Source organism: Chaetomium globosum, genomic scaffold (assembly GCF_000143365.1).
Source record: "Chaetomium globosum CBS 148.51 scaffold_7 genomic scaffold, whole genome shotgun sequence".
Classification (NCBI taxonomy): Eukaryota; Fungi; Ascomycota; class Sordariomycetes; order Sordariales; family Chaetomiaceae; genus Chaetomium; species Chaetomium globosum.
In genome coordinates, this window is record NT_165982.1 from 3,127,725 (window position 1) to 3,148,707 (window position 20,983).

General features: G+C 56.9%; 4 protein-coding genes across 4 annotated transcripts; 1 reads left to right on the forward strand and 3 right to left on the reverse strand.

Moving 5' to 3' along the window:
* Positions 1–50: 50 nt before the first annotated feature.
* Positions 51–1,050, forward strand: CHGG_10571 (uncharacterized protein; the record flags this gene model as incomplete). The annotated part of the gene is made up of 2 exons (XM_001228497.1): positions 51–106; positions 189–1,050. 2 exons carry the CDS (start codon positions 51–53, stop codon positions 1,048–1,050), a joined length of 918 nt encoding a protein of 305 aa, XP_001228498.1.
* Positions 1,051–1,513: 463 nt separating this feature from the next.
* Positions 1,514–7,088, reverse strand: CHGG_10572 (uncharacterized protein; the record flags this gene model as incomplete). Its single annotated transcript, XM_001228498.1, has 8 exons — positions 1,514–1,712; positions 1,906–2,029; positions 2,169–2,329; positions 2,703–2,835; positions 3,009–3,325; positions 3,477–4,901; positions 5,014–6,500; positions 6,561–7,088. The coding sequence occupies 8 exons, from the start codon at positions 7,086–7,088 to the stop codon at positions 1,514–1,516; spliced, it is 4,374 nt and encodes a 1,457-aa protein (XP_001228499.1).
* A 5,200-nt stretch (positions 7,089–12,288) lies between these two features.
* CHGG_10573 (uncharacterized protein) lies at positions 12,289–13,790 on the reverse strand (the record flags this gene model as incomplete). Its single annotated transcript, XM_001228499.1, has 2 exons — positions 12,289–13,425; positions 13,569–13,790. 2 exons carry the CDS (start codon positions 13,788–13,790, stop codon positions 12,289–12,291), a joined length of 1,359 nt encoding a protein of 452 aa, XP_001228500.1.
* A 2,969-nt stretch (positions 13,791–16,759) lies between these two features.
* CHGG_10574 (uncharacterized protein) lies at positions 16,760–18,449 on the reverse strand (the record flags this gene model as incomplete). Its single annotated transcript, XM_001228500.1, has 3 exons — positions 16,760–16,924; positions 16,998–17,139; positions 17,203–18,449. 3 exons carry the CDS (start codon positions 18,447–18,449, stop codon positions 16,760–16,762), a joined length of 1,554 nt encoding a protein of 517 aa, XP_001228501.1.
* Positions 18,450–20,983: the final 2,534 nt, after the last annotated feature.

Below are 20,983 nucleotides of genomic sequence, written 5' to 3' on the forward strand. Positions count from 1 at the left end.
GCGGCCCTTCCCACTACCTTTCAAACCACAACCCCCGCAAAAAAAGAAGCATGCGCCTGTTCCTCGCCCGCCACGGCGAAACCGTCGACAACGTCGCGGGCATCTAGTATGTCGTCCACAACCACAACCACGCCCCCCTCCCCCCCAAAACCCACCTACCTCTAACCCGCCCCCCTTCGCTTCTCCAGCGCCGGATCCCGCGACTCGCCGCTCACCGCCCACGGCGTGCTGCAGGCGCGCCGGCTCGGCACCCATCTCGTGCAGCGGGCGGCTGAGCTGGGTGTGGCGGTCACGCATGTGTTTGCGTCGGATCTGAGGAGGGCGGGGGAGACGGCGGGGCTGGTGGTTGAGGCGCTTGCGAAGGGGGCTGATGGGGATCGGGGTGGGTGTGTGGGTGATGGGGCTGGGGGTGTGGGTGTAGTAGCGCTGCCGGAGCTGAGGGAGCGGGATTTTGGGCTGGCTGAGGGCAGGAAGTTTGGTGTGGGGGGCGTGGACTTGGCTGCTGCGGGGGCCGAGTCTAGAGAGCAGATGCGGCTGCGTGCTGAGCGGTTTGTGACGGGATGCCTGGAGCCGCTGCTCACGGCCGAGCGGGTGGCTGCTGGGGGTTTCGTGGTCGTGGTTGCGCACGGGCTGATCCTCGACTCGCTATTGCGGGTGCTGTTGGCTCGGTTTGGTGCTCGCGAGCTGGCCCGCTTGGGGAAGTTGCCGGGCTGGAGCAATACCGGCTATGTCGACCTCGTCGTTGGGGTCAGCTCCGCGCGGGCGATCGTGGCAAGTGGTTCGGATGGCTCGAACTCGGCTGAGGTGTCTGGTAAAAGGACACTGACTCCGAAACCACCGACCACAACACCGTCGACACCGCCCCCACAACGATCGCGGATCACCTTGTCTGTGGTTGGTGTCAATGTCGTTAGACACCTGGAGGGCTTGAAAAAGACTCGAGGTGGCATCGGCAGCGCCCAGTTCGACAAGCGGCAGAGGACGGTGGATTCGTTCTTTGGCCCTGCAACCAAAAAACCGAGGGTTGAGCAGGGACCTGGAGATGGTTGACCCCACTCACATCGCCACCAGTTTCGGTGGTGACTCGTCCACGGATTCAGACTTGGTACGTTATGATCTCTTTTCTTTGCCCACTTGCTGCTTTTATGATGAGAGAAACAATGTTCACAGACCTGTACCGAATCACAATGTGGAAAAACTTGTCCAACCGCTATCTGAGAAAGCAACCATTCATCCGTTCTGTTTGCATTTACCTGGGTGCCCAGACGCTAACAGTCGATGAAGCTAGACTTTCGTTTCCGACACGCCAGTTCCGATCGTTCGCCTGAACGCCCAGCGCAGGAGGATATACTTGGCCCATGGTCGGCTCTGGAAGGCTGGAGACGGATAGCATCAAGAAATAACAATTGGTCAACCAAACACTTGGATACCCCGCCGCACACCGTGATGATCCTCGTTCCGTGCCATGCTCGTCTTGATATCATGTAATTCCATCTTTACCCACTTCCCCCCTTCAGCCCTCATCCTCCCCATTCCCCTCCCCATCCTCGTCAGAGTCCCCCAACCCTTGCCCTTCTTCCGAGGGCAACACCCGCGGAAACCACCCAAACTCCCCAAAGTCCACCATCAGCTCGCCCAACGCTCCCGTGGTCACAGTCACGCCCTCGGCCTCCAGCGCCGCAGCCTGGTTGCGCGCCCCTGCTGGTTGGGATCTGCGAGGGTGTTAGTTAGTCAACTACTTAACCTATAGCCATCTAAGCCATCCTTGAGCGACTCGAGCCACTGTATTGTGGAGTGTGGCACGGCATGGACAGATGATATGGGTGGTATGGGTATGGTTACCCATACAAACGGACGGCACTCTCCATCCAATAATTACGTCCAAGTAACGATAAACACACATACCGCGGTGAAACAGCCCCCTTGGCATTGATCACCCGCTGCCAGGGCACGTTGTCATGGTGGAACCGTTCCGTGGGGTCGACTGGCAAATGCTTCAGGCAGATGCCTACTTGGCGTGGGCGCTCGGCTGTGGAGGGGGTTGAGAGTTAATTTATGGGTCGGGCTAGTTCTTTCTTGAGTTGGCGGGGTGAAATAGAAGGGAGAGGGGTCGTGTTGTGTTGTGTTGTATGTGTGTGTGGTATAAGAATGGAATGGGGGTCTGTTACGGGTCCCGATCAGCTTCGCGATGTGCCCGTAGCTGGTCACCTTGCCGGGCGGGATCTCCTGCACGGCGCTGTAAACAGCGTGGAAGAAGTTTTCGGCCTCTTCGCTACGGGGCATAGTTGTGGTCGTGGTCGTGGTGGGGAGAGAGTATGTGACCTCGTGTCTGTCTTGAGTGTTGTGTTGTGGGGGTTGCTGGGAACGGCGTGCTCAGCAGGCAAATGGAAAGGCAGGCCACAGATGAGCTCGCTGGGTTAGGGTTGTTGTAGAATCGACACTTGAAGCGCCAAAATCACAAAGGTCACCGGCCAGCCATGCTCATAGCCAGAAACAATACTGAGAAGCCGGCCATGGTAAAGTTAAAACACTTATTGGAGCCTACTACTAAGACTATCAACCGCTCGCTATGCTACCGACATCCAACGCATCAAATCCATAGCCTCGTGCGCTGTTTCGCAGTGCGCCGAGCCTTGTTGGCGAGCCCAAGGACTCAAATCCCGCTCACAAAAACTATACACAAAAACCAACCTCCCACATACAATACTCGGCCAAAAGAAAGGGATATAAGACAACGGGCATACCCCCAACCAAGCAAAAACCTAGCCTCGTGACTATCATGGCGTCCGGTCATGGCGTTCATCCCCACATGAAGACCGTTTTTGTCCCACCCGCCTAATCCAACAGCGCAAAGAAAAAAAGAGAACAATAAGAATGAGCAAAACATGAACGAGGGATCGGTGATAAACTTAATCACAGGCGACCATTGTTCTCTTGCTTTTGGTGACTACCACAAAACCCAGCATCTGCCCCACTGCCTATCCAACGCGAAAGAATGGGAAATGTACAGGTATGAGCCTTGCCGAGTGTAGCGACAGTCGGAGGATTCTCGAAGGAGATGCCGGCGTCAGTAATCGTTCGGATGTAGGGGCGTGAGCCGTCGATACGCGAGTATCTTGCATGTATAGTTTTCGAGGTGGTGGTACAAAGATCTTCCGAACCCATCTCAAGGTTCGGGACAGTCGATGGCCGAGCGGGCCGAGTCACTTGGATAGGATATGGTGATGACGGGTGAGTGCCGTGGGTACCATAGATGGAATGGCTGCCATGCGCTCGTTGGGCGGCATAAAGATGCTGAAACTCGAAAGACGAAATAGGGGTATCACTAGAATGTCGTAAAAATGTTGGGTCCGCGGTTGGAGGGGTTCAAGGGTGAGAGCGCGGTAGTTGGGGAAGGTGACGAGAAGCCGGCTAGCCAAAGTGCCATGGCATATCAAGCCTGTGAAGGCCCTACATTACCCCTCATCCAGCTAAACATGCTGCTGGCTATCGGGGCGGAGGGGCCTTCGATAGGTGTTCGCAATTGCTGTGCCTCCCGGGGCTCCAGGAGCAGGCTTTTCCGGTAGTGTGTGGCCTGCGCATTGGCACCTGCCTTCTCCTTTTCGCGCACGCGCTCGACCTCCGCTGCCAACCATTGCTGTAGATCCGGCAATTCTGCAAGGCGGTAAGGGATCTGGAAGCGCTGCAGCTCCCCGATGCTCTTCGCAGTACGTGTGTGTTTGTCGAAGTTGATGACGGTCAGACCTGTGTCGCTGGTCTTCGTAGCCGGGTTGCCCACATCCACAAAGGTGAGGTCCGTTAGGAACATGCCGAGAAAGGGGAGGCACGGTGGCACCTGGTCGTGAAGTTGGGCTCGAAGAACCTTGAAGTTCTGGTTGAAGTCGACGGTCGTCTGCAACCCCTTGAGCATCTCCTTGCGCTTGTTAGGGACCGCATCCCACGTCATTTTCAGGCGCTTGATGCTTGTGTCGGTGAGGGCGCAGGTGATTGCCATGAGGGCATCGTAGTTGTGAAGTAAAGAGCAATGGTTCGAGATCTTGATCCATTGCTTGATGACCATGGCTCGCTTCTTGACCTCTTCAAAATGCAAGATAGTGTCAACAACGAGGTTCGTCAGCCCCGTAGTGAAGACGGACATCCCCTTAACGTTGGGTGAGTCAACCCCCCCAAACTTGGTCCACCTCGAACCTAGAAGCTCCTCAGGCATGATGGAGCAAAAGAGGGACATTTGCTTCATCGTCAGCTGGCGAGCGATTTCGAGCGGGTCGAAATCGAGAATCGAAGGTGAGGTGCCGCCGATCTTCCAGTTGGCCAACGCGTTCATTTGGCTCCTGCTAATGACGGAGGCGGGGATCGGGGTATCGGCAGGAACGAGCTGAGCGAGTGAGCTGCTCGTCTTGCTCATGGAGGAGACAAGGCGCGGCACAAGGGCGCCATCAATCACCGACACCTTCTCGGCCAGGTCAAAAAGACGCTTGCCGGCGGATGGGAGTACGGCCGTCAGTCGGTGCTCGGCAAACTCCTTGATGAGGACAAGTGCCTCTCGGTCCGTCTCCTCGCGCCACTGCGATTCAAGCCAGCCCTTGAACACATTGTATGTCCTCAGGCGGACGGGAGCGGCAATGTGCGGTGCTTCCCCGACGTAGTCGAACCGCTCAATCAGTGCCTCGGTGAGAGCGACGGGGGTGCAGAAGAGGCGGAAGGTGAGGTAAAAGGTCGATACAAAGAGGGCGTCGGGAGTCGACTCGTGTGTCGTAAGGCGTTCGACCAGGGCGGGAAGCGAGCCGCCGGTTACTTGGCCTTCTTTGTTGAAGATCAATTCGTGGGCATAAGTCTTCTCTAGCAGCCGTGATTCGGCCTCGTCGTCCTCCGTGGGCGCCAGGCTCTCTGACACGCTCAAGCTCGAGAGCGAGGGCTGTGCCTTGGGTGCTTGTGTGATATCCGGTGTCGTCGCGCGGGTCGATGTCTGGGAAATGATGCTCGATTCCGAATCCCGGCTGAGGTAGGTGCTACCGGAGCCGGAGCTCGTGGCAGTCATGCTCTCTCGATCGGAAAGCGTGAAATTCGGCGTCCTGTATGGCAGACGGCTCGGTGGGGCTGTAGCTTTCGGTCGGCAACGATGTAGTCGAAATCTCTCGGAGCGGGGGGAGGTCGGGGCGGAGGGAGGTGACAGACGAGACTCCGCTGGAGTTGCTGCCATCAAAGAGGAACGATTGTGGCTGTGGCGCAAGGAGCGACGACGGGTGCGACATCGGTTCCTCTGGAACAGGAGAAGTGACTCGAGGGACCTCCGGGAGCGGCTTGTCGATCGAGAAGGACCGGGCGTGTGCAGGCGTGGCGCTGGTCACGGAATTCGCTCTCGAAGAGACCGTGGGTGTTTCGGACACGGTTGACTCGGCGACGCTCGGCGATTCAGCGCCACTGGGCTGGGACTGTTGGAATTGCTCCTCCGAAATTGAGGCTAAATCGGACAACCCGAAGTCGATGTCGAGGGTACCGTTGTCGAACTCGAATTCGAAGTCACCGATCCGCTCGATAACCCATCTTGTTTTCGCAACGCACTCCCCTGTGGCTTTCACGCAACCGGTTGCCGCGCCCAACAAGCGGACATTATCGTGCGGTACAATCACGTCCTCCTCCATCTCGGGCTCCGAATTGCTGAGGATGTCGCGCGCCGTGTGGACGAGGTCTTGAATCCGGTTGTACATGGCGGTACGGGCTTGCTCGAGCGCGTCAACACCGACCGAAGTGTGGGCGCACACCACGTCCACGACTAAGAGCAACTCCCCGCCGGATGTGGCAGATTGCTTTATGGCAATCGCCAAGCTGGGACGCGACTGCGATTGGAGGTGTAGCCGTCCGATAAAAGATCCCAGGTGCGAGAGGAAGGCATCATGGCAGGTTTCGAGCCGCTCCGAAACGAGGTTCTGGGGTTGTGAGCAGGGCGAAGGGCCGGCCAAACTGACACGATGGGAAATGGTGGATGACAGTCGGTTTGTTTGCAGCAGACTGTTCTGCGATGCTCGGCGCGCATTGGTGCTCTGTTGCAGGTAGCCGGATGACAAACGGCTGCCGCACGATACCCTCTCCGGGGCCGCGTCGCCTGTAAAAGATGCCGGAGTGGAATACTCGCCGTAATCACTAGTGCGGGTCTCTGCAGCGGCGCTGAGGGAAGCCGGATCGGCAGGCGGCGTTAGTGGGATGAGAACTTCCTCTTGCAGCGTGGTCATCACAGTGACCGACGGTATCCGCAACCTCCGATCATCATCCAGAATGTCCAAGAACCTCACACCCTTAGTAATAATCCTGAAAGCCTTCAGGATCATCTCATCAACAACGTCATTGATATCTTCGGTCCCAATCATTCTCTGCGCATCCTGTAGCCGCCTAGCTGTCTTGACAAGCGACGAGAGCTCGGACAGGAGCGACTTGCGACTCCGCCGGAGTCCCTCGTGTCTTTGGACTAAAGGGCATTCTCTTGTCAAGCACTGTGTTTGTTCCTGCGCAACATGTCAGGTTACTCTATTCTCGGGTATGCGGTTATTAGCCGAGCCACCTACCAGTAGGTATCGAACACCGGCGATTATTCCCTTCATGTACTCTTGGTTGCCAAACATCTCACTGTCGTTCACGAGGGTGCTGCGCATCAGGTCCCAGAAGTTGAGCAGGGCCTTCAACAAGCTCCTCATCTCCTCAGGGTCGTACGATTCGCAATAATTCGTGGGTAGCCATCCTCGCGCTCCGTTGGCCAACAGGGTACCGTCGGCCCAGCCATTGGTGTGGATGGAGTGCACAAGGACAACGTCCCCTTCGCTCAATGGCAACGTCACTGTCGAGTCGCTCGTGACGTAATCGGGATGAAAAGGGTAAAATGCCCGCAGGAAGTTGTGGAAGACGGGGCTGCTGATGGGCTCGTTGCAATTCTCCTGCAGGCTATTCGGGGTCGCTGGCGGCGTCATTTGCGAGTCGGAGCACCCGTTCGTCGAGTCCACCACGTCCGACGACCCTCCGCTCGGCCCACCTCGGGTCTTCTGTATCGTCAACGGAGCCACCTGCAGACTCGTTCGCGCTCCCTGGTTGTTCAGCATCGCGATTGCTGCCGAAAGTTCTTTTCGTCCAACATAAGTAACAGAATCAAGCCTGCACTTGGGTCACCTGACCCAGCCGAGTGACAGGACCGGCTTTGGCTCTCCAAACTCCCCCCCGTGATGACTAGCGTCTTCCGTGGCCACAGCCCCGACTTGTGCGTGTGGGCCACGTTCAATGTCTGCGCCGACCAGGCGGTAACTGTTGGGTGGTCGCGGCTACTGCTCGACCAGGTCGATATCGTTTTGTTGTTTTGAGGGCGTCGACGCTGTTAGGACTAAGACGAGAGGGCGAGTTAGAGGCACGAGGTCACTTCGCCACAGTCGGCTTAGATATTTTGAAGATGGGGGCGTGTGTGTGCTGAAGAATGTAGGGATGGGTTTGTGCGGGGAGGGATGCGGTAGGAGGAATGTCGCAGATGGGGTCAGAGCCATGATGCAGGAAACCTGCATGCCAGGGAGGGCCCTGTAAACCAAGTTTCGACGCAACGGCCAACGACGGAGCGATCAAACCCGGAGGGAAGGAGCAGAATGCTGAATCGGAGCACAAAACCGTCCTGTCTGCTCGTACCTTGTTCTTTTCCCCGACACCTGATAGTCACAACTATCTAAGTGGCGAATCTGGGGGCTGGGAGGAGGTCAGGGAGACCTGGTGGGTTTCCAGCAGGGAGCGGTGACTGAGCGAGGGGCGCCGAAGGGATATGCCGGGAACAGATGTCTCGAACGAGTCAATCGCCGAGCCGTTGGACCGAAAAGGAACGGTCGATGTCGGACGTCCCTTGAGAAGGACGAAGAGGGCGGTATAGGAAGTGGACGTCGAAAGGGCCTATTGCTCAAGGTGCCATGCTACGCACCGGGCGAAACTTGGTGGTATCCAGGGTCAATGCAGAAGACTCCAGATATCCGACGATAGGTACGTTCTCGTTGCCCCTGTGCGACGAGATAGCCGAACAATGATGAAATCCCGGCAAACGGCAGGTCGGTGCTCAGCACTGCAGGTGGCAAAATCGAAGGTAAATCGAGGCTTGAACTCAATTCGAGTTTCGTCTACACAGTAGGATGAAGAGGAGAGGATGGAACCCGAAAATGGGGGCTTCGCAAGGTGTGCATCTTGCGCTCCCGGTGTTGCTCTCGGCTCTCGATTGCGCCTGCTCCCCAGCCAAAAGGACAAGGCCTGTCTCCACCGCTCTGCAGGACAGGGTTCGGCTGTAATAATTTTTCGCGAATTGCCCGTTGAAGGAAGCGGTTGATGTGGGTCCCGCGGGTGGGGTCCCGGTACCAGTCAACCGCCGCCAATGATAGCTCAAGCACAAGCTCGAGTCCCCTGCGCTCTCCCCGGTTGAAAGGCCCTCCCAAAGTGGGGTGCAGAGCCGTCAACCAAAGACCCGCTGGTTGCGCTCAATCGACGCCCAGTGGTGTGCCGCAACACAGCAGCTTCCTTCACCAAACGGAACGAGTTGACATTCTCGCTTCTCTCTATCAGACCCAGCGGTGCTAATGTGGCGGTTTTAAACCATCAGCATGGATAATCCTTAATCGAGCTCGCAAGAACTTTAAAGTCCAAGTCGCTCAAGACGAACGCTTTCTTCCATTGGAGAGAATGACACAAATTCGAGGCCAAACGACAAAAACGGTGTGGCCCACCCTGTCTGTGCCCACTGCCCATCAAGGTGGCGTAACAAGGACCACATATCCTTGCCTTCGATTTCCAATGGAGACGGCATTTTAAAAGCGTGCAAGGTTGTCTCGACTCATCGCTGGAGCAACTCGCTGCCACGGTTGATCGGAAGCCAGAGATACCGCCCATTCTGGAGCCTGAGCAACCCCGCCAGGACCCAGGTGCTCTGTCTCGACGACATCTCCCTCGTTGTCTTGAACTTGTGTTTCAAGTTCCCCAACCTCAATCCCAAAATTGGGGCGATCCGTCGCTTCTTGCTACATGGCTCGTGGATAGAAAGTCCTCTTGTTGGTCTGGACAGTGCAAGTATGCAAAATCTCGACAATGCCAGGGGACCGTGGCTGCATGAAATCGTTAGATGTGCAGCAGCCAGCTGCCGGCAGTCTAGCTCAGCTGCAGCTTCAATGCAGGCGTCGTTTTTTTGGGTGGGATGGCTGCAAACTACCAACATCAAATTCCACGTGGGCGGCGACCTCATCCCACCTCGACTCAGTGGTTTGCCACGAGTTCCCCAAAAACAGCATTGTCTCTGGTGTCTCCGAGGGCGAGAAGCAATGGAAACCCGGGCACCTCATCCATGGCCAAGGTCATACTGACTCGAGACTCTCAAGCGACGACATCGAATACGACAGCGCGGTCGAGACTTGCTGCAAGCTTGGGATGCAACAAGGGCTCGCAAGGCCATGCTGCATTGATATCACATCCTTCGCTTACTGCAGTTGGACTAGCAATTGCCAAAGAGCGCGAGCACGACGCACCGTCAGCACACACCAAGCAGTGGTTGCCGTCTTGGCACCGGGGAACCCTCCGCCACCAAAACCAACCATGGGACCGCCGGCTTCGGCTCCTCGCAGGAGCTGGTGGTGGCGACCCCACGCTGCAGCCAGACAGACCAGAGATAACAAATAAGGTCCCACCCGAGCCCCACCCCCGACGCCAGTTCCCCGAACGCTGTGAGATACGGATACCCCCCGCAACGCCAAGGTCAACCCCCCAAGCTCCAATCTGCGAGCAGCTCCGGTGTTGCCGTCGCCGAGGGCAACACCCACGAAGTTTTTTTAGTGTTGCGCAGCGTGGTATTGCGTGCAGAACTGCCATCTGCCGACATTATGAGCACCCGTTTCAATGCCGAATAAGGGGCGAGATGGGGAAGCACAATGGCGCGTCGAGTATGATACCATCTAGGCATCTCCAGTCCGCCGGTGTGAGGGTTGAGAATCGTGGGCGAAGTCGGCAGAATTTGAGATCGTTGAACGGATTCTGTAAGTATCGACGAGGAACAAACAACAGAAGGTTGGAATAAGCAACCCAACCTAGGCCCTTCCTGGGGTTTCGGTACGATGAGTCGCGCGTCAACTTGCTGGCCATACCGTGCAGACAATTCTTGTTGCCTGTCCCAGCGCTCTGGCTCCTGCTCGCGGAAGCGTTCCGAAAGATAGGCCAGCTTGTGATGAGAGTGAGCTCAGTCGCTTGGCGGCACCCGAGAACGGCCCTCGACTGACTGCCCGGCCCGCCTGGTCTCGCATCTGAACCCCTCCAGGGCTGTTTCTTTCGTGTGGTTTCCATCTCACATATTGCTTCTTCGGCGTCTTGCTCGAGTGAAACCCTTGAACCTTGCCCGCCGGCGGAAGCCGTACGATGATTGGGGAAGCCGACGGGAAGTTGTGGCGCGCAAAAACCATGGCGGAATTTTAGCGTGCAGCACCTCGTGCCCGTGGTTTCATTGGCGGTGTTCTCAAGAACTGCTTTTGGGACGGTACGAGGTTCATCTTCGCCATCTTTGCACATGTGAGAGTCAACCTGGAGCTCAGCAAGTCCCGATTCTTCAAGGCAAACCCCCACAAATTTACCCAATTCCCGCGCGGGATTCTCCTTATCCTTTTGTGGGGGCAATCCCCGAGGGCAGCCACGACTGGCAACGCGTGCCTCATCGGATCCTGCAGGTACGGCCCACGTCGATTTCCCGCCAAGCACTGTGGATACAAAAATGGACCCCGGACATCTTGGCCTGTAGTGATGAGAGCGAGTGTTCCTCCCCGATCAGACAAATCATCAATCAGGCAAGCTTGCAAGCTTTCTTTGAAGGCCAAGTTGCGGGCTTATCTCTAACCAAGCGAGCCCGCTGTGGTATCACAATACATCTATCATCCATTACACAATAACTACCTTGACTATCCAGTGGGGTTGCTGATCGAGTGGCACAAGCTGTCAACTTGTCAATGATGCATGTTTCATCCGGTTTCCTCGCCCGCCTCGGGGCTTAATCTAGCCACACGCGCGCACGCCCACGCCTAAATCAACATGATGGACGCTCAATCTGGGACGAGCCCCAAATCGGGCCTACCTGTTCCCGAGAGACGGCACGCCGGGCTCGTTATTGATGAGTGCTTGCAACGCCGTTGCAGTTACCACCCACTCAGCCTAGAATACCATGGGCAGAAAACGATCGTCACCCTCACCGGCTCAAAATAAGGAAGTCGCCAATACGTGTTCCGGAGAAGCGCAAGAGATAAATTCGGGCGGGAAGTGCTCGTGCAGTGGAATCCAACGCGTGAAACACACCATCCGGCCTGCGCTTCTTGCTGTTGCGCTTCCCTTCCGATGTCAATTCGGTGGGTGGGCAACACAATTGGACGATGACTCGAGCTGTGCTCGACTTTCACTCCGCATTTACGAGCTCTTGTGACACGGCCTCGACACTCCATTCCGCAATCGCATCACACCTTGACGGCCAAAGTCCAGCTTCGACGCGACCAATCAACGATTTTCTTCTTCCGGGATTGACGATGAGGCTCTTCTCAGCTTCCTTTGTCTGAGGGGCCGCGCGTCAGCCACTACAACCCTCAATAGGCGTTCAAGCACGTGTGGACTCGACAATGGTCCGGACCGGAAGACATCAACAAAAAGAAAGAAAAGCGCGACACCCTCGCGTCAATCACCCCACCCCGCCTGTGGTGGAGTGATGGGCTCCACGGGGGTCAATCCCAGGGTGCTGCAACCCCCCCTCCGCCCCCCTTGAGACGACGTTCTTGGGAAGGTTAGCGCAGCCGTTTCCTTCGCCTGGGTTGGTCTCGCCCATTGCGAACCACAAGCCACAAAAGCTCACATCGCCTTCACCGCTGATCACTTGCCCTCAAGAGCATGGTGGCAGGGCAGAAGATCAACACAACACCGAGGCAATGGATCATCACCACCCCCATGTGTCCCCCCTGAGATCACCAGGGTCCTCAGTCCCGCTGCACGTGGGCTCTATCCGTGGACGAGCTTTGCCGGCTTTTACCCGTTGAGGACCAGGCGAAGTATTCATTAGACTGCGATATTTTTTATCGAAGCCCGTGGTGGTTGAAAATCGCTAACTAGTTAGGTCAGGGTCCTCGACGGAGCTTTCCTTCCCACCGCCCCCCTGCGGTGAGACCCGCAGGAGGACCCGAAATCTCGGCGAGATCGACGCCGCTAACTCTCAAACAACCTCCACCGCCCAGAGATTCCTCCACGATCACATTCTCCTCCATCACTGTGTCTCCATCACTGTGGGGCGTACACGAAAGCGAGCTGGTCTATCTCGTCGCCATCCTGTCCAACAAAACCAACGATCTGCCAACCTTCAGGTGCCGAGTAGATTGCACAATCCGCAGTCATCGTACCGGCCTTCAGGGTGCGCCCCAGTGAAGTCGCCGCCTGTATGTAGAAGTTGCGGGCCTTGCCGCTCTTCTCCCCACGACACAGCTTCCCCTCCACCCAGTATTCCGAAGGGCCCAGTTCGAGGGAGACCTCAGTTCCGCTAGTGCCACCATGACGGAAGATGGTGCCGTCTCCTAGCGTCAGGCCCACCCCATCAAGCCGAGATCCGCCCCGGAATGCCAGCGTGACGGGTTTGGGTTTGGTGATGCTTGCGAGTGCCGGCACATCGCTGAACCAAGTGCCGAACGCGCCCCCGAAAAAGTCACTCTGCCGAAGGGACGAGCCCGAGGACCATGCAAAGTCCACAAAGACAGGGTTGTGGTCCGAGAGCACATTTCCCTCGTCCTGCAAGAATCGCTTGCTATCGTAACGGAAGGTCTCCGCCTGAAGCGTCACCAGCGGGCTTGACCGGTAAAAGACCTTATCAACCACCTCGCAAACATTGTCGCTGGCCGGATTGCTACATAGGACCTCCTCTGTTGGGACAACACCGCCGCGCTGGAGTTCGATCCAGGGGTCGGCCATGCCCGGGCCCCCCGCGTTCTCGCTCGCAAGCAGTGACCGAATTGCAGTGTCAGCGACTCGGCTGTATCGGCTGTTTGTATCCCCGTGGACCACGACAGCGTTTCCCTTGCTCCATTTAGAGATATACTCGGCCACCTGGTTGACGTTGTGCTGCCGAGCCGCGAGGTCGTCGTCCTCCCCGCCGGCGTCTGTGTGCAGGTTGTAGAAGTCGACATATACCGCGGTCGAGTTGTCAGCCGGCCGGGCGACAACCGCCCGCATGAACGTGAAGCCCTTTGGCGTCAGGCAGTCGGCCCCGGAGGCGTTCGAGCATGTGTCCCACTTGACCCGCCGGAAGTCGACCCAGTCGAAGTTAGACAGTGTGTTGAGGCCAGATCCGAAAGGGACACCCCCGGACGTGGCCGTCCTGAAGGGATGTGTGTCTGTGCGGTAGATGTGGGCATGGTAGTTGAAGTCCTAACATAGGGAGTCAACCCTGGTCATCCGCTGTGATCTCGCGCCAGATCGGAGCGGATCCGATCCCAACCGACGAGTTGAAACACGAACAAGTGCCCGTTGTTTCGAAGCCCATCGGTGCACAACCCAAACGGGGGACTTACCTCCTGCACGTGGATGACATCGTGGCCATATTCGGCAAACTTGGTCCCAATGTTTGCTGCATTTGTTGCCTTATCTCCGGGCACGTCGTTACCGTTGAAGATCGGCGGTAGGCCTGCGACGTTCATGGACAAAATGTTAAACTTGCCGGACGTCGCTGCCAGACAAGTGTCAAGCAGCAAAGCCGCAGCAAGGGCGGCGTTCACTGGTTGCGGCACCTTCATCTTACGGGGGCAGCACGAAAACAATTAGGGAGCAGAGTTTAGCCACTACACTGTAAACTGCTGTGGACGGGCCGCACCGTCTACTTTTTGTACCAGCCCATTATAACTACCTACTCGGCCCCCTTTCCCCCCCCGCTTCGCCTACCCAACACGAGGGTCCGACTTGGCCACGTTCTCAGTTCAGGTTGAATATCTCGAACCGGGAATAATGACGAGCAATCGACGTGGGAAACTGGGTAGCGAGGGCGACGCTGTCTTGTAGCCCAGTGATCTGCCTTCCCAGTTTGGGGGTCTTATGCCCGGCGCGATGTCACTCCGCACGGTTCCCCCACTCGGCCCGGGCGCAGGGCCGGCTCTTGCTAGTGCAGTGAGAAGCCGTGCCAGAGCGCGGGATACCCCTGAATCCCCGGGTGGGGTCCCGGCGAGCGCTCCAGGTCCGCGAGCCCGGTATTTGGGCCCCGGGGGTGTTCCATCGTCGGCCGACCGCTCCTCGACGGCGGAGATGGGGTCCCGCTGGGGACACGGGTGGGTACACCATCCCCAACACCCCCCTTCTTGCTTCTGGCCTGAGATCTGATGGTCGATGAAACGAAACACAAGCGAGTGAGGAGAGATCGTCAGACACAGGCCGTCTCAACACACACCCCCTTATACAGTCGTGATCTGGGACTGTAGACATTCTATTTCCGGAGCGCAGGCCGAAGGACGGCCTCCTGGTATCAAACCACACCGCAGGAAATGCCTCACATGTGAAAGTTAAGGGGTGGGGTTCTCCCCCATCTCAGTGTGCGGGAGCTCCATTTGTTGTGTCTCCACCGGCTGCCACAACCCGAAGGACGTGGTAGACCCAACATACCGGCATGCAAGAAGCCGATCGGAGCATTATCCTAACTCACCCTGTTTGAAACACTCGCCCCGCACGACGTCGCGATTTCATTTTTAAGGGCTGCTTAACTCTCCGTGTTTGTTTCCTCCAAGGGACATCCCACAAGAAACGAAAATGCAACAGTGATAGTACCGCCCGCTTGAACGAGTGATTGCTTCTTCACGGTTATGCTTCCAATTCCGGCGTGTTCCGGCTCTGGTGTCTGCGAAGGCAAACATTGCCCCCGATCGGCATAACTTGCTCCAATATTATCTCTATTCTGAGCGATTTCAAATCGCGGCATGTCAGGTGCCCAGGTCTGAGCACCTGACTTGTGTGAAATTGTCTTTGATATCCTTGGCCCCAACGTCGAATGCCAATACGAGGGGGTGAGCAGAGTGATTGTGCGCAGAGGATGAAGGGTTGACTGGCTCAGGCAATCGGGCATTTGTCGTCGTCCGTTAGATGTCACCGCCGCAAGCACACCTCCTCCTTTAATTCACAACGGTGGTGGTATTCTCGCATGCTCCCGAGTTACCTCTCGTTTCCCACCACAGTCCTGTGATCTATCGGTTGATCTAGTCCGGTAGAGTAGGTCAAGTTGTATAGTTACCCGTCCCTGTTGACCGAGTCACTAGATGTGATCATGGATAGTCTGGAATTGTACCTAGGGTTATAGTATTGTAGGCTAGAACTTACCCGAGGCCTGCCAACGTAGGTAATGATGGTGTTGGGGTTAGAGCTTGGAACTGCCGACTCTGATACCCAGGTAGATAATTAGCTATATTGTGTCGGCCTTTGACATTTACCACCGTATCCGGGCAACACCCAGTACTAAGCAGTTCACCACCCGCGACGGCTCGCTTTCCCGGCCCTCCGTTCGCCAGCCGGCCTTCCGTTTTGATACTTCCCTAAGGTCACTGTACTATGCTGCAAATAACCTTAATTCCCGATACAAACGGAGGCTGCGACCACCCATTCGTTTTCTCAACTGTATCTCACACTACTTAGCGGGACTTTCCATCAGCGGTGGCTTCGCAAGGCACTTTCACTCCGCGGGCTTTACCGAAAACACTGCCTCGCTCGTTTGGTGTTGTGAGTGAGATCGATCTGGTACACCTAGATTCACCCTGACTGACACCTTGGTAGCAGGCAACCCTGTCAGATACATTCAGCATTCCGATGCCTCTTACGACGATGATCTTGCTGAACAACCCGGGGTTGGAGTTGGCTTGTATATGTCCGACGTCTGCGGCTATGCTGGCTTGTCGGCAGCCTTTTGCCGCCCTACAACTATCGAGCTAGCTGAGGGAGTCTACACGTCTGTATTTTCCGTCCTTGGTAGGCGAGGGGTAGAGGTATAACGGTTGGCTGAGATCCGACAGAGCCCCCCCGGCGTTCTCCCACACAGGTATCTTGCGGTCGATTCTGCGCCGCTCGGGTTTCCCACGACCCGAAAAAAATCCCGGTCTGGTCGAAGTCTCAAGGACACGTTTCTTGGACTCCGCATCTTCCCGAGTCGTGGGCCCGTTCGTGGGCCGACGAGGTGGAACGGCGCAAGGCTCGGAACGCATGGCTGAGACGGCCGATGTTATCTTCCCGGACTTTCGCGACGAGGTGAAGCGTCATGTGGCCATCGAGATGACTCGGCGCATGGGAGCTTTTTGTCGAGGAGAGAGGCGGCGTGGTTGGAGAACGCCGCGATGCTACCCATGAAGTTCGCGCTGGGATAGGCCGGCGCTTGACCGAACTTCGGTTTGAGTTTGACTAGCGCTCGCGAAGATATGGTGATAAAATTGTGGAGAAGAAGATGAGATCGGGGGAAGGGTGCTTACTGGTAGCATGGTTGATGATGCTTAGTAGGTTCATTTGTTTGTATCTACGACGAGTTAGCATGCTGAACCAACCATTTCACACCTCTTGATCTTGGAATTGGCGAGAAAGAGCAACTGTGCTGCGTTATTACTTCATGCTAGCATAACATGTCTTGGTATCATCCCAAACCCATCACAAGCAGACCACCACCAGGTGATATGGAAAAACATTGCCCATGCCGACCGATCCCGTCCCTCGCCGTGTCCCACCCGCAAGCACCGTGACCCACTCAAACGGCGTCCTGCTTGAAATGTGTGACAACATCCCTCGTAGGCACGATGTCCTCGACCGTCTCATCGCTAAATTTGAGATCCTCCTCAACAGTGACAGTGTCCTTGATGCGCATAAAGATGACGGGGGCGGCAATGATTATCGAGCCGACAAGTAGACCCCACTATGGAAAGAAAACCATGTTAGTCTCGGCTTCCACGCGTGCGGGTTAGATAGATCTTGAGTCAGGAACGTACGGTAGCGCCGAACATGGTGTTGTAAGGTGTCCTCAGACCATCCAGGCGCCAGAAAACAGCGGCGCCGGCGGACTGGATGCCCTTGTAGAAGCCCGCGAGATTGGCAGCCTTGCGGCCCGAGTTGCTGAGAGCGCCCATGTACCTATGCGGTGTGGTTAGTTGCTGCCGCGATCCTTTTTGGCCCGAGAGCGTTGGGGGCGCTTACCAGTAGATGGAGGTCTGGAAGGCGGCATCAAAAAAGCCGTAAAAGATGAACAAGAACATGGGCCCGATGTATAGCTCGCCACCATCCGTCCAGTCAACCCGCTTGTATTCAGGCTCTTTGGCCTCCACCACGTCACGGGTGACTTGCTTGATCTGCCATGCATAACCGCCGCCCCAGATGGCGAAGGTGACGGCAAACAGTGCCACAAGACTGACCTTGGCACGGACAGAGCGGCGGACGCCGGCGTAATCCAGGCCGTAACCGAAGATCATGGCGCCGAAGATTTGGCTAGACCAGTACAACAGGTTGTTGAGGGCTCGGGTACGAGTGTTGAAGTGAGCGCCGTTGAAGTCGTTCAGCTGGTACGTGTAGAAGACGTTGGAGGCAAAGAACATGGGGAAGAGCAGGATGACCCACGGCGAGGAGGTGATAGTCTCGAACAAGCCGATGAATTCTGTCTTCCAGCTAGGATTCTTCATCAAGATGACCTTGCTGCCATCCGCGCGGCGGACTTTGTCCGCGTTGCAAAGCGCGAGAGCCAGCAGGGCGCCGGTAACCATGAGCACGATGAGGCCGATGTAGGTGCCGTCGGTGACGTTGGTGGCGCCGGTGGCATTCACGTTCTGGCCAAGGGGGACCAGAGCGCCGATGACGGCACCCAGGTTGAAGATGATCCAGAAATATGAAATATAGCGGCCCTTCTTTTCCTCAGGAGGATAGCTCATCATGATGGTCCCTTGAGCCGTCCAGAGCAGCCCGGCGCAGACACCAAGGAAGGCACCAGCAAAGACGACGAAGCCGCGGTTCTGGTTGTGATTGTAGCTCAGGAAGCTGCCGGTGTAGATGCAGTAGCCGAGACCGCCGAATGCCAGCGTCGCTTTGACACCGAGCTTGTTGGCGATTGTTCCGGAGAAAAAGGCGACTATAGCGAACGTCGAGTTTAGGGCCGTGGCGGCATCGTTCTGGGCTGACGGGTCGACCTGGCCACCGCCGCCAAGCCCGGTGAGGGCGTTGAACATGCCAGGGCACAGGAAACACACCATGGCGACCATGAGAAGCTGGACGATTGGCGACGCATACCAAATCTCCTGCTTCCCGACCTTGAAACCCTTGTACATCCATCCTGGCGGTCGCGGCACTGGCTCAGCGGTGCCGGCGGTGTCGGCGGTGTCGGCGCGGTTGGCGGCTTCAGTGGTCCCAACCTCGGGCGCCCCCGCCGTAATTGGGGCGGTTTTCTCGTCGGCCATTGTTGTGTTGGTTTGTCGGACTGGTTGTCTCGTGATCGGATGGGACGAACGCCCGGGAGTGGTGGGTTGGGGGATTGGAAGGCGGCGGCCGGGTCTCGCGTGGAGAAAACGAGGGCGAGAGGAAAAAGTTGACGGGCGGCAGATATAAGACAATGCCGAAGTCCCTGTAAAGGTCTTCTCTTTCGGCACGGCTAAAGCTTGGCCTGGCGTGCCTGGCAAGGGAGTGGTGGAGGATGCGGCGCACTAAAAGTAGGCTTTCTGGGGTGCTAGGATGACAGGGCTCGGAATCAGTCTGGGGATTGGTGGCTGGAGGGGGTGAGGGGGGGCCTGGGGAAACGGTGCAGACCGCGACGCACAGCGGATGCAACGCTGCAGCGCGCCGGCTCGTGTCGTTGAATGGCGGCACCACCGCGACCACCTACCGTCAAACGTAACAATGGCGTCCAGACTTTTGGCATGTGCTGGTTCCCTTCCTTTGCGCCGCAGCTGAGTGTCCTCAAACACTAACCCGAGTTGAAGAATCAACGTGACAATGAGCAAGGCGGAGAACGGTAGTAGAGGAGTTCGGTCGTTCGCCTAGAGCGAGGAGGATTTTGGTGCTTGGGGCTTCCCAGTCTGTGATTGCTTCCCAGGTCGTTGGATTCGACACGAGGAGGGAAGGGATTGCTCAACCCCGGCAGTGGAATGATGGTGACTATTCGTTCTACGAAGTAACTCCTTCGTATGGCACACTGCTTGGTTGGGGCGGAAACTCATTCCTGTCTATTTTTTGCACCTGAGACACCGCTCATCGAGTCCACCCTTTTTACTCGTAATCTCGGCCTGCCAATTGCTGGTAAAGGGGATCGGGGCCCGTGATTGTCGAAGATATGGTTACGATAAAAGATTAGGACCGGACCGAATGGACTTTTGGGCTGATTGGTGCAGTGGCTTCTTCCCCGGCCACAGTTCCCCAGACTGGCTTTGGAGTTGGAGACACGATTAAGGGCATTGGAGCGCGCTGATTGGCCCAGAGTTGGATGGCGGGTTTGTTTAGGAAGGAGCTCGCATTTGAGTGGGGCAAAAGCTCGAGCCAGTTTTTCCACCTGACCCCGGCCCGGGGCCAAGCGGAGCTTCCCCGCCTCTCCCGAGCCCGCCTGGCGTCGGTGCAGGGCAGAGGTCACTGGTCACTGGTCCCTCAGCTTCATGTAACGTTCCCTGGCTCCATTAAACTGCCACCCAAAAGCCCCCTTGCAACCAAACTGTCCCCTTATCGCCTCGCCGGAGGCACCCGGCACGTCAGCTCAAGGACAAGAGAGAGGGTTTGGCGAGGCATGTGTTGCGGTTGTCAACGGCTAATCACTGGAATTTTGGACTAGCCTTTGTTCCCCGCGGTTCGGCCTTGTCGTCTGGTGACCTCGAGAGTTGCAAGCGCAGTGTAGGTTTTGGCGCATCTCGATCTCAATGCGGACACTTGCCCCGACTACCAGGTCGTTCGTTAGGTTACACGACTGGCTGGCCTGGCGGGGGGAACAATCGTTCTCGAGAGACTGATCTCAGGACGGGCTGATGGAGCACGATACGAGAAGGATTGATCAACATCCCGCCACAGTGCAGGAATCGGCCTGGCGGAGCCTTTGCTGAGCTGCATGTGTGCTGTTGCTTCCGTAACCTCGCCGATTTGAAGCAATCCTAGCGTCGAGGCAGCACAAAATCCCACGATACTGTCAGATCTCGGGGGCTGGTTTGAGACATCGCAGTCAGGTTCACCGAGGCTCGTGCTTCACGACACTGGGCTGCAGGCCCAGGTTACATCTCCCCGCGGGATCTCTCTTGCCCTCCAGCAGACCCGCAAACTTCCTGGCCTTCACGTGTGGTGGGGCCGATGGCAGAGTTACTGCCTATCGATTTCTGGTTTCGCTCTCGCTTGTTATCCCTTAACCATGCTGTCGGTGTCTCCAGGTGCAAGGCGTGCCAAGCATGTTGGGATGAGTTTCTGGCCCGAGGGTGGTTGTCGCACACAAATTTAGGCGTTGCCTAGGTGAACGAACTGTATCACTGTGTAAGTGATCAAACCATCCTCGCCTTGAATTGGCGGTGATTGACAGCTCTAATCTTGCACCTCAAGCCGGATAAAACTTGCTGAGGGCCGGACCGGTTGGGGGAGAACTCGGCGTTCCAACCTTGTTAGTCGGCGGACCCCACCTCACGGAGATGGAAATGATTCCGGATTGCCGGCTCCACGTTGCCGCGCCGGCCCCGTCCCTCGCCCGAAAAGCCGGGATCCGGCCCGCCTCCCTATCCGGCCCCCCTCCCTATCCGGCCCCCCTCCCTATCCGGCCCCGCGGCCGGCGCATATGAGAACATCCTGGAATCCACGGCATGCGGGGCCACGCGATGGTCACAGTGAGGTCAAGCCCGTGATGTAGGCTCCGCCCCGCTTGCCGTCCGATGCTCCGGTCCCCAGTCGGCGGTCAGGTCGAGCTCTTCAGGAGCGTTCTGGGCAGTCCCTCTTCTTTTCTTTCATCCCTTTCTTTTTCCTTTTCTCTTGTTTT